Source organism: Dermacentor andersoni, chromosome 3, assembly GCF_023375885.2.
Source record: "Dermacentor andersoni chromosome 3, qqDerAnde1_hic_scaffold, whole genome shotgun sequence".
In the NCBI taxonomy this organism is placed as follows: Eukaryota; Metazoa; Arthropoda; class Arachnida; order Ixodida; family Ixodidae; genus Dermacentor; species Dermacentor andersoni.
Genome location: NC_092816.1, coordinates 143,859,797 through 143,877,763, shown reverse-complemented (window position 1 = coordinate 143,877,763; position 17,967 = coordinate 143,859,797). Strand labels below are relative to the sequence as shown.

General features: G+C 46.2%; 1 protein-coding gene across 3 annotated transcripts in view; it reads left to right on the top strand.

Moving 5' to 3' along the window:
* Positions 1-17,967, top strand: part of LOC126525109 (uncharacterized) — a 53,499-nt gene that overhangs the window by 6,748 nt on the left and 28,784 nt on the right. For 2 of the 3 annotated variants that reach the window (XR_011893472.1, XM_050173167.3), the window contains exons 2-4: positions 10,977-11,015; positions 14,357-14,449; positions 14,818-14,902. Coding sequence is in view for 2 of the 3 variants with exons in the window: in XM_050173167.3 (XP_050029124.2) it covers positions 14,869-14,902 (34 nt within the window). In the remaining variant the exon portion in view is untranslated. Of the gene's footprint in view, positions 1-10,976; positions 11,040-14,356; positions 14,450-14,817; positions 14,903-17,967 lie in introns of all 3 variants that reach the window. The other variant, XM_055067539.2, reaches the window with a different exon arrangement.

The window sequence follows — 17,967 nt, the reverse complement described above, 5'->3', positions numbered from 1 at the left end:
TTGTCTTGGCGCTTGCACGCTACTAACATCGTCTCAGCTGCTAATAGATCACTGGAATTTCTTAGGCGACATCTGCGTCATACCCCACAACACATAAAAGCGTTGGCCTATAAATCATTTGTAAGATCGAAACTTGAATATGCTTCTCGCATCTGGAATCGGCATCAGATTTATATAATAAATGCACTTGAGGCCGTGCAAGATCGTGCTACTAGGACTATTCAATCTTCATATTCCTATGATATCAGCATTTCGTCGATGAAAGCGAAATCTGGGGCCCTATAGCGTAAAACTATTCGAATATGTTTCTATTCCAATCTCCTGACGTCAAATTTGCGTAACCACCGACGCAAGCACCGGGCGGTCACCCGCAGGGTTGTCTGAACAGACCAATCAAACGCTCTCCTCGTTCATATGAGGTCACTTTTGTTTGCTTGAAAAACGAATAACATTGCCTACAATGAGCGGCTTGTCGTATCTAATTGGCTGACAAGAGGCGAGGAGAACGCTCAAGTGCATAAGGATTCACTGGGACAGAGCCAGTGCACTGAAAATCGATAACCGGATGAAGAGGGTGGTGCCGGCATCTGCGATTGGTCGGCTTTCCCTTACTTAGCTTGTGGTGGCTGGTCGAAAATCACGGCGGCATGCAACGGAAGCTTAAGAATGACGCTAAAACTGACCCTCAGCAAAGAAGTGTTGGCAGAATGAGCTGGTAAACGTGCCGAAAGGGCTCGAAAACGTTACACGGCCACGCAAGAAGTTTTATTATACGCAAATACACCCATGCTCTCCGGCAGGTGCGAGTAGCCAGCGTCTCAGCGATCGGCGGCAGCCATCTTTTATTTCTTTCGGAAAGGGGCAGCCCGCGGCTATTCCGAAGAAAATTCAGTTTTGTTCGGTATATCAATGCATCTTTATCGCGTATACGTCACTTTGACGCGGTGAGTTTGTGCGCTTTTGTGACGTCGCGTTACAAGCAGGTGAAGTGGGTGCAGCCTGAAAAATTTTACCAATAGCCGAGGCCTAATGGCGAAAAGGGGTCGAATCAGAAATAACTGTTTTTCTTTTTTCTGTCAGATCAGCCATAATCAGTGTGTACACATCATTTCAGATGGGGAGGTATTACGGTTTTCGTGACGTCGCGTGACAGACAGGTGAAGTGGGCGTGGTCGAAAAAGGTTTTTGACCAATCGTGGAGGGCTGATAACAGAATTGGAATAGAAAAGTTTGGAATAGTTTTACGTTCTAGCGCCCCTGGCTTCGAAACGCTTTCTTTCCGTCGACTGGTTGCCGCCCTCTCTCTCTTCCGTTCATTTTTTTTCAGCTCCCTAAATCACCCACCGTACATCACGCCCCCTTCCACATATCTCCTCGCACCGGTCATCCGCTTCATGTTGCACGCGCACGTGCCCGGACCACCACTTTTCAAGCATCATTTTTTATACGAGCATCAAGGGACTGGAACGACCTTCCAGACGCCATCGCAGCCATCACAAGCCCATCTGCCTTTACTGAAGCTGTTGTCACCCATATCTCAAAATGAACGCCTGTTTCTAATGTTTATTTTATTAACCACCCCTTATGTAATACCCCTCCAATGGGGTTTTTAAGGTAATAAAGTGAAGTGAAGTACGAACCGCTGCTGAAGAAGCGAATCGTAGAGCTACGCGCGCGGCTGCAACCAGGTGGCATCGGGCTCAGCAGAATGCTGTACAGAGAACAGGACAAGCCGGAGCTCTTTGTCCACACCGGGTGGACTGTTCGGATTGTTCTCGTGAAAACGATGTGGAGAGGCTTCGCCACGAACCCGTTGTAGGGCGTGGTGCCGAATTTGGAGCTCCTGTAGAGCCTGTAGTGTCAGTTTAGATAGTTGTCTGCAAACTAAATAACGCACCAACTTAAAATTTTGAGAAGAGGTGGGAAAAAGTGTGACAATAAGCACGGTACTTTTCAAGTCTGCTTGACAAGTAGACGTAAGCTCAAATTTCTTAAACCTTTGTTTTTGTCCTGTATGACATAAGACACGCTTCAAAATCTTTTCAGCTAGCCTGAAGGGGTAAAAAGTTGCACATAATTGACAATTTAAGGCAATGAGGATAATTTAATGGTTACCTGTAGCGACAGCTTCAAGTGTGCAGGTTAATTATGTACATTGCAAGCAATTACTGAATACGCATGTTCTCTGAAATCCCACCCTTCGTACAAGGCATGTAGTTGCATTTGTCCGGTCTCCTCCGTTCACTAGGTGAAGCACGGTCTTTATATTTCGTTGCAGTTATTTATTTATTGCACCCTCAAGGCATACAACCATTACACAGGGTAGGGTTAATCTTTCAGTATAAATACAGGCATTTGCACGTACACAATTGAAACTTTCAAAAATGGGAACGAATGCAATTCCTAATGACAACGAAAATTAAAACACTGTCATGCAAGGCTTGTACAATAATTACGCCAAGAAAATACTATTGCAGCCGATAAGGACACTAAAAGATGAAGTTTCCTACGGACATGGAGAACGTTTACAGCAAAAAAAATGATGGAATGCGTTAAATTGCGCTGGCAAGAGTTTCACGAAAATGGTGACAGTTGGTAATGCTAACTAAAGATGCGGGAAGATGGTTCCAGTGAAGGCTGGTTTTGGGAAGGAAAGAGTGCGAGTATGTTACAGTGTTTCGGTGAGCGACATTGACGTTGTGGTGGGGATCAACTCGAGATGAAACAAAATTAGGCAGTTCAATCAGTCGGGTTCTAATCATAATCATTCGGAGTTTGAAGCATATTATGAGATAACGAAAGATACATGTTTAATCTGTGCATGTTATTTATAGGCTCAGTAGAAAGTTGTCTGCTGAAGCGTTCCAGAGTGTCGCACTGCGGTTAACCGCGATGTTTCACATGTTTGTAAAGCAATTGCACGCGACACAAACTTCGAACTTAGCGAAAATAGAACGAAGGGAAAGCGTATCGTATAGCGAAAGCGTATTGCATAGCTCAGAATGGGAGCTAGGCACTACGGTTGCCGGTTGTAAGAAATTGGCGTCAGTAGCTTCTCATGCAAGAAATGGGCAAGTGTATCTTTTCTCAGGGGACGATAAGAATGCGTCAGTGGTCTACTGTTTCGGATCGCTTCGATTTATGTGCGGAACCTACTAACGTGATCATAATACGCCCCACCAAAAAAAGCATTGTCAGCAGAGAATTCCCACGCAATGCGATGAGGTCACGGGTAATCGCCGACCTCCATTCCCCGAACAGCGTCAAATACAGCGCGAAGTTCACGAGAAGCACGCTTAACGCACCGAACATTGTCAGAGTTAAACATTACAGGATGTCCACGACGTCCAACCAAACGCCGGAAAGCCTTTAAATACCTGCCGATGGTTGTGCGCAAGATAAGCTATAGGAGAACAGCATGCTCTACCGCGCAAGTCGACACAATGTAGCATTTCTATGGAGGCTCACTGTTCAGCTATACCGCTTCAGTGAACTCCACACCCTACGCTGTCAAACGGTTTCAACGCATTGACTCGCTCCGCAGCTAGCGACGCCATTGGAGGCGTGGCAGGCTTTGCTCTTAACCGTGGGCACAAAGTACACCACCCGACCGCTCTTTACACGCACTGCTTCGTCTTCGTCACCCAGAAGCGCTCTCGGAGTTCCGCGATGGTCGTCCCGACTCTCCGAGTGAAAAAAGCTTCGTTGGAAAGAACGTTGCGACGAGTTCAGTAGCGCTGCAATTACTGGGAAACAGGTTCGGGTGCTTGGTGCCTTCCTAATGCACGACAAATATCTAAAGAGAAGCCTGCGTTACAGAAGCATTACGTTTCGATGAAACGCGGGGCATTTTATCCGCAACGCTTCCCGAAACTTTCACCTTCTTTGTCTATATAAGAACACTTCCCGCTTTCTTTCCCTCTTCCCCTTCCCCCAATGCCGAGTAGCTGGCTAGTAGCTGGCAATGTCGGGTAGCTGGCCTCAGGCCGACCTCTCAGCATTTCGTATTATTAAACTTCTCTCTCTCTCTCTCTGGTATTAATTGATGAACTTTTTATTTATCTCTTTCCACGTGTGATATCCCACTCGCTTGGTGTCCTCCGGGAAATAATCGAGACAGTTTCTTTACGTTTCATTACAACAAGGGTCAAGTTGTGGGTGAGATGTAGACAAAGTTCCAAGTTGGAGGATTAGTTGGAGACTTGAAAATAAATCGCGGCTGTAAGCAATCCGGAACATTATGAGGGTGCTATAGAAGCGACGCAGAAATTAGCGCGCTGTCCTGGCGGAAAATGATATGCCACCGATATCAAATTTAGCCATTGGGGGTTGAACAGTATGGCAAACTTCTATGCGGAGGTAGATTCTTACCTCATAGGTACATAAATCTTGCTAATAAATTTCTTAATAAAGTGTTAGAGAGCCTCATACCCCTCTATAGGCTGTTTCTCAACGTCCCGAAACGGCTCTAAATTACGCCAGGTTTGTATTTCGTGGGAAAAGGAGCCGTGGACTCATATAAGCGCATTATGGGACAAAATGTTTCACATTCCAAGCCAAATTAGAGGAGTTGAAAATAAATACTTAACCTTCTTTGTTTTCTGTTTTTTAAGCGGCATACGACGATACAGTTGGTGTCTGTGGCGTTCTCAGTCAATTACACCAGGCACCTTTTTTATATTTGGCCAAACAAGTGGCCTGTTATGGCTAATGCGCAGGGAAAGTTCGAATTGTGGGGACTAGCGGCGGCCTTCGCAATAAATTACGTATTCGAGGAATCTAATGCCACAAAAGTTTTACGAACAACGCACAACTGATAGTACTGCCCTAGGTGAATCAAATTAAGCGATAGTAAGGTAGCATGTGGGGGACACAATGACTAATGTTTTGGAGGAGGAGGAGGAATGAACGTTTATTGTAAGAAACAGCGAGAAAGTGTCCTTTCTTCGCCCTAGGTGGGCGGCTCTCTTAGTCCAGAAAGCCGTTGGCTAATGCTGCAGCCCGGGCCCGGTCCACCAGACTTCGCTGATCTTCCAGGCTCTGTGCCTTTAACATTGCCTCCCACGTTTCTTCGATCGCTTGTAGCGGTTCTGAGGCATCATCTTCACTGTTTTTCTCGCGGTGCGGGCACTCCAACACCATGTGTGGGAGCGTGTCTGGTACGTCACAGTACCGGCATAGGTATGACAATTTGGTGGGGTGCATTCGGTGCATGATAATTCCATGTACAAACGTATGTGTTTGTAGTCTGCGGAGGGCGGTGGCTTCTTCCTTGCCTAATTTTGGATGAGGTGGAGGATATTGTCTTCTTTCCAGTCGGTAATGTTGCAATATTACGGCGTAGTTGATGGGAATGTCCTCCACCCTCGTCGCTTTCCGGAGACCGTGTGGCAGGAAATCCCGGCTGGTATGCTCTCGGGCGACAGCATGTGCTGCATCGTTTCCTGCCAGGTGTTCGTGGCCTGGGGTCCATGCGACGTAGGTGTCGGGTAGTTCTTGGTGTCTTGTTATTTCTTTGAGAATCTTCACTGCTGCGGCAGAAATTCGGCCTTTTCGTAAGTTTCTACATGCCGTTTTCGAGTCGCTCAAGATGATTGCTGTGTCTTTGCATGTGGCGATGCCGAGGACAATGGCCACTTCCTCCGCCGTTTCTGGATTTCTGGCCGGTATGGTGGCAGCGATTAGCTCCTTCCCATGATTGTTGGTCACGGTAATTGCGTACGCTCTTCTACCTGGGTATTTTGCCGCATCTGTATATCTCGTGTTGGGGTCCTTTGAGTATTTCTTGCTCAGCGCTCTGACTCTTGCTTGTCTTCTGTCTTTGTGGTATGTTGCATGCATGTTGCGAGGTATTGGAGCGACTGAGATAGAGTCACGAAGAAGTGGCGGCAATCGAGCTTTCGCGTCTGAGTCTGCTATGAAGTGTTCGCAGTATTCGAGCTTGCGAAGTACTGCTCTGCCTGTTTGAGTCAGCTTAAGGCGTTCCAGCTGGCTGGCTCTGTGCGCTTTGCTCATTTCCTCCCAGGTGTTATGGAGGCCAAGTTTGAGGATTGTCGTGGTTGAGGTCGTACTGGGGAGTCCTAGTGCGCTCTTGATTGCTTTTCTGATGATGATGTTGAGTTTTTCAATTTCAGCTTTCTTGAGGAGTAGATACGGGGTGCCATATGTGATCCGGCTTATAAGGAGTGCTTGGATTAATTGGACGGTTTCTTGCTCTTTAAGTCCTCTTCTTTGGGTGGTTATACGCAGAATGAGATGGGTTACTTGTGTTAGGGTCTTCTGAAGCTTCGGAAGTGTAGCTGCCCCAGAACCGCTTTTTTGTATTGTGAGGCCAAGGACGCGGAGGGAGCCAACTTGAGGGATATCGATTCCATTGAGTCTAACGTTGGGATCTGGAGCGACGTAGGCTGGTGGTCTTCCCCGGGTCCTTGCCTTGAGTATAAGTAGCTCTGATTTTTCGGGGGCGCACTGGAGACCGCATTTTGAGAGGTACTGTTCTATCTGATCGATTGCCTCTTGGAGAGTAGTTTGCTGTTGGCCGGTTGTGGACGCTTTTGTCCATAACGTTATATCGTCGGCGTATATTGCATGGCTTAAATCTTCGATGCCATCGAGTCGTTGTGGGAGCTTAATCATTGCGAGATTGAACAGCAAAGGTGGAATGACTGACCCTTGTGGAGTTCCTTTGTTGGGCATTTAGAACTTGTCGCTTCGGATGTTGCCTATACCCACAGTAGCCATGCGATCTTTGAGAAAGTCGTCTACGTATTGGTAGGTCCGGATTCCGCAGTTTGTATCTTGGAGATTTTGGAGGATTGCTTCATGCTTCACATTATCGAAGGCTCCTTTTACATCTATTGTTAAAATAGAGAACTTCTTGTGGCGCTCTAGGTGGTCTAAGAGGTCTTCCTTGAGCTGTAGTAGTATATCTTGTGCTGAGAGGAGCTGTCGGAAGCCAAACATTGTGTCGGGCATGAGTCCTGAGTCTTCGAGGTATGTGGTGAGGCGATCGTGAACCATGTGTTCGAGCAGCTTTCCAGCGCAGGAAGTAAGGGAGATTGGTCGTAGGTTGCTGATTTGCAGTGGCTTGTTGTGTTTTGGGATCATAATTACTTTTGCGTGCTTCCATTCTGCTGGGAGCACACCTTTTTCCCAGCAGTTATTCATGTAGTCGAGGAGTCCATTTAGGGCCTTGTCTGGGAGGTTTCGTAGGATCTTGTTGGTCACCTTCTCATTTCCTGGCGATGTGTTACGGGTCAATTTGGCAAGGGCGGCATGGAGTTCAGGAAGCGTGAAAGGGCTATCGAGGGTGAGATTTGGTTCGCCTTTGTACGGTCGGGGATCGGTAACCTTGGGGGCATTGTCTCCGACAAGTTTACGCTTGATTTCTTCCAGAATTTGTTTGTCTGTTCCTGGATGGGAGTTAATGATTTTCTTGAGGTCATGTCTTTGCTGGGTCTTGGTTCTGGTGGTAGCTAGAAGGGCTCGCAGTATATGCCAGGTCTTCTTCGTGCTGAGTGTGCCTTGAAGTTGGTCGCACAGTTTATGCCAATTCTGCCTGGTGAGCTGATGTCCGTATTCTTCTGCTTGCTTTGTTATGTGAGCGATCCGTCTCTGCAGTTTGCGGTTAAGTTTCATCTTTTTCCACCGCCTCAGTAGTCCTCTTCTGGCATCCCAAAGATGTAGGAGGTGAGAGTCTACGGCCGGCGTGTCCATCGTGAGTTGGATGACTTTAGTGTGCTTCTCCGCCGTCTTGACCACTTCGGTGAGCCACTCTTCAATGTTTTCGATGTTTTCTTCTATGTCGTGTTCTCGGAAGGCCTTCCAATCCGTCAGCTTTGCCGTTCCTGTTCTACTCGGCTTCTTATGGTGCAGGATTTCAAGCTGAAGGATGTGGTGGTCGCTGCCGAGATTTTCTTCCAGTCGGGTCCATTCCGCCTTGGATATTCCTACTGTAAAGGTGAGGTCGGGATTTGTATCCCTGGACACACTGTTGCCTATTCGGGTCGGTAGTTTAGGATCATTCCAGAGGGTGAGGTGATTTTGTTGTGCCGAATCGTGCACTCGCGCTCCTTTCTTGGTCGTGTGCTGGTAACCCCATGCTGTGTGGGGGGCATTAAAATCCCCCATTATTACGAGTTTATGTCCTTTAGATAGTTTTCTGGCTTGCGTGATGAAGTTTACAAAGTCGGATAACGGATCCTTGGGTGGGCTATATAAGCATAGTACGTATAGTCTTTGGTGTGTCTTCTTCTCAGGTAGCACTTCCACTAGGGTGTGTTCCACGGTTGTTCCCTGAATTGTGTGATCCTGCGTGGTCAGATTTTTCTTCGTCAGGATGGCTGTTCTGTGAGATCCGGTGTGTGTATCATATCCCTGTATGCGCAGATTGGTGTAATAAGTTTCTTGGATAGCGATGATATATGGTTGTTCCAGTTTGGTCAGTTCTTGGAGGTTTGTTCTTTTGGTTCGGATAGAGCGACAGTTCCATTGCCACAGCTTCATTGGGAGTTGTGGCTATCTCTTCTTGGTATTACTCGCCATCTTGTTCGATATCGTTCTCTTCGCCCCGGGCCATGGATTCCGGTCTGGCTGCATTGTGGAGGTCTTTACGTGCTTTCTTGCGAGCCGTGTCGGTGTTGTTGAGTAGCTTTTCTACTGTGGCTTTCGTTACGTGGTTCTGCTTGGCATAGGACATGAAGTTGCTGAGGTGTTAAAGGGTAGCATGGATAGGGGCCAGCTGAGCGGTGATGTGTTGCAGGAGCTGTTGTGTTATCTCCTTTGCAAAAGTGGCCATGGCCTCCTGTATCTGCTTCCGCTCCTCCATTGTTACGATTTCCTTGATTCTTTCTTCCGTAAGGGGCGGTGGGATGTTTGGCATTCCTTGAGGTTTCGAGGCTTGATTGGCGGTGTTTTGTTCTTTGCACCTTTGTATGAGCTTGTCAATGAGGGCTTGCTGATTTTGGAGTTGTGCTCGCAGGTCTCGTTCGGTTTCCGTGGGTTCTTGTGCTCGTGTGTTTCCTCCTGCAGCGTCTGCATACGTGACTCGCTTTTGTGGGTTGCGTGTACGGGATCCAGATCGTGATCTTGACCGGGGTCCATCGTTTGCTTGACCACTTGTTGATTTGGAGTCACTTCTGGATCTGCGTGTTCTCTGTACTATCCTGTGCGTGGACTCTGCACTATCCGAATCAAGAAGTACCTCTTCTTGATTCGGATAGTGCCGGAAAGTCTGAGTCTGAATTTGAGTTCCATCTGCGTTGCTGCTCTTGGATCTTGTTTTCCCATTGCAGTCTGATCTTGCACGGTGGTGGATTTGGTTTCAGTATATGTCGGCACCCCTTCCCTGCTGTCTCATGGGGTTGTTGACAGATTTTACAACTGGGTTGGCAGTCATGTTCTTCCGGTTGATTTTCCATCCCGCACATGTAGCAGAAGTTGATAAGGGGTTTCGGGCAGATATCTTGCCGGTGCCCTAGTTCTCCGCAGGCTCTGCAGTATTGCACAGATTTCCTGTATGGTTTGCAGCGGTAGTCACAGCATTTATATATGATGTTGTGTGGGACGTGCGGTCCGTCGAAGTAGATGAGTGCTGTTGACGATCTTCCCAGCAGGCGTGCTGCGAGAACCGTGTATCTTGCGGATACTCGTAGCCCCTGTAGTAGTTCTTCTTCGCTCGTGCCTGGCGGGATGTTCTAGAATACGCCTTTGCTGATGCCCTCTGGGGTCCTGACATGTGCTTTGACTTCGTAAATGGACCCTCCAAGCTGGATACTGGTGATCTTGAGGAGCATGTCGTACGCTATGTCTTTGTTTGGTGTACTTGCGATTATTATATTCTCGGCATGTTGCACTTGAATCCGGATGTTGTCGTAGAAGTCTTTCTGGGACAACTTGCTAGCTCGGCCGATGGCATGTGTCACTGCCACCAATGTCCATTTGGAGAGTTGTAATCCCGCCTTAGGTCTGTAGATGATCTTCGTGTCGTCCACTGGCAAAGGCGGAAGTCTCGGTTTTCTATAATGTGGCACGTTTCCCGCAATAGGTGTTGTTGCTCCGGCTTGCTGCGTTCGTAGTTGGTCTGCTTCCTCGGCTGTGGGTTTTGTATGCACCTGGGTCTTCTTGCCTCTCCTCTCCCATGTGTGCCATTTTTCCTGGATGTTTATCGCCTTTCCGCTGTTCACGTCATACGTCCACTCCGCTTCCAGTTGTTGCTGCTCTTGTATCGTCTCCACCTGCATTTCAATGCTGCTGTTTTCCTGGCTCAGTTCTCGTGCACTTGCTGCGTCGGATGCGTCAGTCATTGGTACACGGCGGCAGCGCCGAGTCGCTCTCGAAGAGAGCGAGCGGCGGCTCACGAGCGCTCACGAGCCACGGTATACGCTCCGCGGGTCACGGGCCACGCGCGTTCGGCTGGTCGCTTAGCCTTGTAGGGTTAGCTCCGTTAGCGTGGTGTGAAACCTTCAAACGGCAAAAAATGACGAGAATTCTACGTACCGCTCATAAACTTCCAAACGCTTCCGTCGATGCCACAGTTTCGATGAATAAAAGCAGGTGTCCGGAAAATTGCCGAAAATGCAGGAGCCCATGCGAAGTGCGTCAGAACTGCTTAGCCCCCTAGCGGGAGTCCTCTAATGTTTCGGAAAAAAAATTTGAACGAATTACTACTTATATATACATTTATTTTGAAGTACAGGAACGCTTTATGCTCAAACATCGTTACAAAAGCAACAGTAATCTACGGACAACGGTTTAGAGGCAGATGACTTTTATCCCAAGGGCTCGAAATACAAAACTTCGCTGCAAATGAGGCTGTGACTCTACAAGGTTGGACAAATTTATTGTTCTTTGTCTTCCGTCCCCTATGTTTACTTTCCCATTCCTCACTAGTTTTCCTCAGTGTGACTTTGATTGCTTGACTTTGTCACATTGATTGCCTGCTTTATATGAAACATGCGTAATTTCACTTCCCTTAGGAACCTCTTGGACATGGTCTGGCCAAGGGCATTGGGCGGGTAAGTTATACGAAACCAAGGAAGGTAACTATTCCGGCACATACCTTTCATATCTATCTATCTATCTATCTATCTATCTATCTATCTATCTATCTATCTATCTATCTATCTATCTATCTATCTATCTATCTATCTATCTATCTATCTATCTATCTATCTGTGTTGCGATAACTTATTGACCATAATATTTTAGTTATGCCTTGCAGTAGGTTAAAGTAAAAAACGGTCTTGTCAATGCTAAATAGATGAGGCTATTCTAATTCAGATAAAAGAAGACAGGGTCGCTGGTCAAGCTTATGACCAGTCTCCTACTCCTCACCAGGATGAGGGATCGAGAGGGGCAGATGGCCCGTGACTATGTTCTACCACGATGTCCACGTTGTCCAATATGCGGATGTTCACCATAGACGCACTAAGCGCAGTAGCAGTGCGTATTTGCCACACCGTTATCGTAAAGTTTTCACCCCGCACATATTAAGAAGACCAACATCTAAGCGCGTCTCACAAAGACAGTATATTATGGCCCGTCGTGAAGGCTCAGCCTGTCCCCAGATAGGCGAAATCTATACGTACAGCTGTGGAAGTCGTGACGGTCAAGGGTATGCTTCAGTGTCGTTCGCTCAGCCGCATATTCAGGGCGCGTGAATAATATGTGGTATGGAGTCTCTGGAGTGTGCCAGACGAAGCAGTTAGGGGTCCGTTCCTGTCTAGCGTTTAGAAGGTATCGGCGTGTGGGCATCCCACAGTTGTGAAAAATCACAAACTTTTGCGTTTCCCGAATAATGCCACACACAGTAGGATAAATGACAGTAATCCTACTCACAATAAGTTCAAAAAGAAAACGAGGAAGGAAAGACAAGGAAGAAAAGCAAACAGTTGAAGTTTCACAATAGCTGAACTATGTTCTTGCCATTCATTCGTGCTCGCAACAAATATATAATTGAATGTTTTGGACCTTCGGAAAATACATAGACATCCTCTAGTTAGCCGTATCTTGTTCCACAATAAACTACAATGTGTCTTGCGGCATTCCGCAGTCCTTTTGGAGAAAAAAACATTTATGTTAATATTTGAAGTTCCAGAAGCGGCCTAGATACTCTGTTGGAATAAACAGAAATATAAGTGATGGGAGGACAAAACGCAATAACATATGAGCATTGTTGAGAGCGACTTGTACTCAACGCCATTCAACATCCTCTTCTATTTCTCATCAATACAGCGCTATCAATGGAAGAAGAAACTGAGAACACTAATTCCGTCCCATACGGTACTGTATGCAGGGCAATGCATACAAATTATTTTCACGAATGATGTTAGGAAAGATCTAACGGTTAACAGCAATCACCCGACGTTTCTAATTCCCGTGCAAATGTATACTAAGAGACCTGGCCACACTGAAAGCACTGCCATAAAACTCTACCAGGTGTTATTGAGTTCGCACCCTTTATTGGACGTTACTTACGTGAAACAATTATCGCCCTGTAAAAATGGGGTGTGAAATTGTAATAAATGAAATTCTGAAACATGGCAAATTTTTTTGCACGTTTGCAGAGGAATATTTATTTATTTATTTATTTATTTATTTATTTATTTATTTATTTATTTATTCATTTATTTATTGATCAAACCGTTCCGCCCATATGCCTAAAAGGCGGGCGTAGTTAAAGCAAACTAGAAAAAATAAATGGAGCGAGATAATAATTTACACATGCTTCTCATATCAGGAAATCTTCACCCACAATACAACATACAGAAGAGACAAGCGAGAGGCACTACGCCTCAAGAAATCTTAACACAGCCAGCAACAAGGCAGGAAAAGAGACACGGAAGCTGCAAGATACAAGGCAGGGAGATATGTTGCCCGCGTAACCAACAAGCGGAACAAAACGATAACAGCTGCACTAGCAGTTGCTGGGAACATTGAGGTAGCCGAACAGGTCGCCATAGCAATGGCCATACGGACCCGCCGATGGGACGGGCGGGTTATCATTGTCAAGGACTCGCAGGCAGTCTTTCGCCATTGCCGGAGCGGAAGAGTTAAAAAGGCCGCACTTAACATCACCAAGAACTAAGACATCCCTGAAACGTACTACATTGTCTGCACCACAGGACACGAATTCCTTGCGCAACACCAAGTGGCTCATGCCACCGCCTGAGAATATGTACGCTGGACAACCCCATCAGGACATCGTGTAGTGCAAGAGCAGTACGAAGGAATTCAAAAGAAATAACATTTTAGAAACAGGACAGGTGGGTATTCCCGCCATAACACTAAAAGCTTAACAGAGAAGAAGCCGTCATACTACGCCGACTTCAGATGGGCAAATACCTCCACGGCACTCGACGTACCACTCCATATACCCATAAGCACGTACAAGAGACTACTAATTTGATAATACACCAAATACCATTTAGCACATGGTCCTGGAATACAAAAATGGTCCATAAATAACTCTCATCTGAGGACCAGCTACGGCTGGTGAATACGGTTAGGCTATCAGCAATGGGCCACGGCCACCTCAAACAGGGTGGCTGCCCACCTTCGGCCATGCACAGATTGGTGTCTGAAATTCATGTTTATTCACTCACTAACTTTTGACCAAGCACCTTGATTGTGTGCTTACCAAAATGCTAAACAACTAGTCATAAAATACCCAAGTGCAGTCGGTTACAAACGTGAAACAGGAACACAGAGACGTTAAGTTACATTGCTTTTATTTTTTTGAAGGTCTCTGAAATTAATTTAACTTCGCGTGTTTTTTTACGTGTATCATTACTAGTTAGGACTACCGATTCCGCACTAAACAGCAATAACGACCACCTTCTCAATGTTTATGTACGCTGCTGCGCAATGTATTCCTGTGTACCTAATCAACCTCCGGTTTTCTTTCCTTTTATTGCGAACGTGGCTGCCATGTGGGATCTGAAACGCCTTCTTTTTTTTGTTTGCGGTGGGTGTCCACTTTTCCTTCGAACATGATTAATCGCAATAGGACGAGATTTTGTGGAACACTGCACCTATTTCTTAACTTTTTCAAAACATAGAAGTTTAGATTGGCGACTAGACACCGGGTATGCGGACACCTCTTTTTGACTGTTCACATCCGTCGACCTCTGCCAACCATTATCGCTCATGCAAGTCATTTATTTTTCTTTCGTCTTCTTCGATGTCCTGAAGGAGCTGATCTTAGGGCCACCAGCATGCCTTTGCTCAAACACGTGATTTCCCGATCCGCATTCATATGTTGCATTACGAAATGATATGTTTTTGCGATTGACTGCTTCAACATAGCCACTGAGTCGCAACGTCACCATATTTTTTTTTCAAACTTTCTCTCTAGGACGAAGTCCCTTTCAACGAAAGTTGCAGCCGGTTTGACGAAAGTCAAAAGAAAGTGAAGAATGAAGCGGACGGAACACCCTGCAAGAAAGGAGTGAGCGTTGCTTGAAATCAACATCAAGTTGACACGGCTTGCCTCTTTTGCACCTACTTTTAAAAGCTATTTGATTGTGCAGCTTATGTACCGCACCTTTTCGAACAATGCATGTAGTTACATGTCTCAATTTTTCTTGCAGAATATATATTAGATTGTTGAATCATGCTGCCATTTCCATGGCGCCACGTATCACTGGAGAATTCTTAAAATTGTAGGATGACTGGCCCTTTGTGCGTAACTTATATGCATTTACCCTTGCTTATATTTGGCAACAACTTGCAACTCTGGCCATATGTTGAAACTGCTTTTTTGTCTAACACAAAGGAGTAGATTACTGTGTTCTATTTGTATTCTTGAACCTCTAGAAATCGCACGGTTCCTGTTTCCTCGGCCAATGCGTTGGAGCATTCGACTTTATGAATAACATCTACCAAGACGATGCAAGCAATGGTAAGTGTTTGTGAATTACTTACGGTGTATTACTGTATGCTTTTCCGGCTTTATCAAAATGCAATAAGAAAATAAGAGGGAACTTTCATGTTAAAGCTGAATTACCTGAAAATTAAGCTTTCGCCTTTCCCTTGTCCCCTTTCCTTGTTAGCACATCTGCGAGCATTCACTGAAGGCCAGATAGGTTGATTACCTGTAGACCCCATCAAATGTAAAGAAAACCATCGCTCTCAAATGAACTAGTTTACAGAATCGAATGTGAAGAAACTATTTCCGCCATCCTATCTTCAAACTGAGCTACACGGGACATCTTACAATAAAATAAGTTGTGTATTCAACCTTGTTCCTACTTACGCAAAGCGAGAGAACAATACTAGAAGCGAAGATTTTCCATGCTTGCCGACGACAGCTCTGAGATATGACAAAAGGGGAAGAATCTTTAACAACTAGATTATCCCGCTGCTTTACCCTTATAAAATGAGCGTGATGCATTACTTAAAGTGTTAAAGCGCTTTTATTTATTTTATTTATTTATCTTACCCTCAGGGCCAGGGGCATTATACAGGGGAGTGGTACAAAAGCAAATGTGGAACATAGAAGTAAACAAAACGCAGGGATTAATATGAACAAAATACAATGCAAGAATACAAGAACTTTCTTTTTATCCAATATTAAGTCCTGTGTCAGAAAAAATTTCCTGGTTATACAATGTTACCTAAAGTTTCACGAAAAATGCTGCTAGCAGTAGTATTTACGATACCACCGGGAAGGTGGTTCCAATCTATACATGTGCGAGGGAAAAATAACTGCTAAGAATGCTTTGTGTGGCATACATTAGTCGCAACTTTATGACAGGGACCAACACGCTGTGATACATAATAGGGTCGTGTAAAGAATTGCGTGTGCAGTGTAGGATGATGATAAATCCTATGAAATAGTGCTAGACGCGCAAATTTACCTCAAATAGACACCAAAGGAAGACAAAGAATATGTTTCATGGAAGAAATGCTCGCAGTTTCCATAGATTTAGAAAAGACAAATCCAACTGGATTAGTTTGGACACGTTCTTAAGCAGTTTCAGAATATTTTGGCCATGATCCCATACAGAAGTAGCATATTCTAATTTAGGGCGTTTTGAGTTTTATAGAGTATGTGTTTTAGGTTAGAAGGTGAGCTAGCCAAGTTACGGCGCAAATAGCCTAACATACGTTTAGCGTTGTTAATAAAGTATTCGTTGTGATTTCACCATGACAGATTTGTAGTTACCTGGACACCTAGGTACTTCTAAGTGTTAACTGTTTCTGAAGGAACGCCGTTTAAGTGGTAAGTGGCTTCTAGGCGAAAAACACAGGATACATGTGTCCAACCAGATCCGGAAATTGTTCGCGCCGTACACAGCTTCCCTGTGCCACGTTCTGCTTCTTACGTGCGCTGCTTCGTCCGGCATGTGTTCTTACTTTCGCCGTTTCGTCAAAAACTTCGCCGACGTTGCTCGGCCTTTGACAGATCTAAAGAAGAACACGCCATTGTTATGGGTCCCCGAGCTGGCTCACGCATTCGCCTCTCTCATGGAATTTCTTACAAACTCTCCCATACTTGCCCATTTTGATCCATCTGCACCGACGGAAGTCCACACTGACGCAAGCGGCCATGGCATCAGCGCTGTTCTCGCCCAAGAGCAGAATGGTACGGAGTTCGCGATAGCTCACGCCAGCCGCCTGCTGTCACCTAGTGAGAGAAATTATTGCATCACCCAGCAGGAGTGCTTGGCTTTAGTTTAGGCTGTCGCCAAGTTCCGGCCGTATTTGTACGGCCTCACATTTTCGGTCCTCTTCCCTGCGGGACCCAACAGAACGGCTTGGTCGCTGGGCTTTTCTGCTCCAGGAATTTTCATTTATTGTAAATTACAAAACTGGACGCCTCCACAAGGACGCTGATTGCCTCTGTCGTCACCTCGTGGATCCCTCTGATCCTGCTGCGCATGATCTGGTGACCTGCGTGATGAATTTTACTGACATGACCATCTTGAACGCTGAACAACAACGCGACGAATCCTTTTAGTCCATCAACGCCGGAGTGTAATCTGGCAGCACTGACGGCCCGTGCCGCATGTTCGTGCTGCAAGACGGCATCCTCTAGCGCCGCAATATCAAGCGTGACGGCCCTGAGTTGCTCCTTGTCCTTTCTCGTCATCTGCAAGTCATTGCTCTCGAACAACTTCACGATGCACCGACGGCGGTTCACCTTGGAAGTTTGCTTACATACGACCACGTACGACGCCAGTTCTTCTGGTCGGGTCTCTACCGCTGTGTGCGTCGTTATGTTGCAACTTGCGAATTGTGTCAGCGCCGGAAAAAACTTCATCTGCCACCTGTCGGACGACTCCATCCAATTCAAGTTCCCTCAGGACCGTTTCTTCACGTGGGCCTTGACCTGCTTGGCCCTTTTCCGACGATGACTAGAGGGAATATGTGGATCATCATTGCTACTGATTGTGCGAGACGCCACGCGGTAGCAAAGGCGTTGCGGACTAGTTGCGCAAAGGAGGTTGCCGATTACCTCCTCCATGATGTCATTATGCACCACAATGCACCTCGACAGTTACATACAGGCCGCGGCCACTTGTTCTTGTCTAGAGTTGTCAACTACTTCCTCCGCTCTTGTGCCACTAAGCACAAGCTGTTCACCGCCTACCACCCACAAACGAACGGTCTTACGGAACGTCTCAACCGAACGAGATGCTGTCGATGTACATCTCTCACGGTCACCGCGACTGGGACGCCACGCTAGCCTACGCTGGCTCGCGTACAACTCATTCCCAAATGACACGGCAGGATATTCACCATTTTATCTTTTGTATGGTCGCTACCCCACATTGCCGTTTGACACCATCCGCCCTTCTGTGCCACGCGTTGCAACTGAGTAAGCTCGTGAAGTCATCGATCGCGCTCGCATGGCACTTCAATCGCCCGATCTCGTTTATTAGCCTACCAGCGTATACAAAAACAGCATTATGAATGGTGTCATCGTGATGTTAAGTTCGCGCCAGGTGCTTGGGTGCTTCT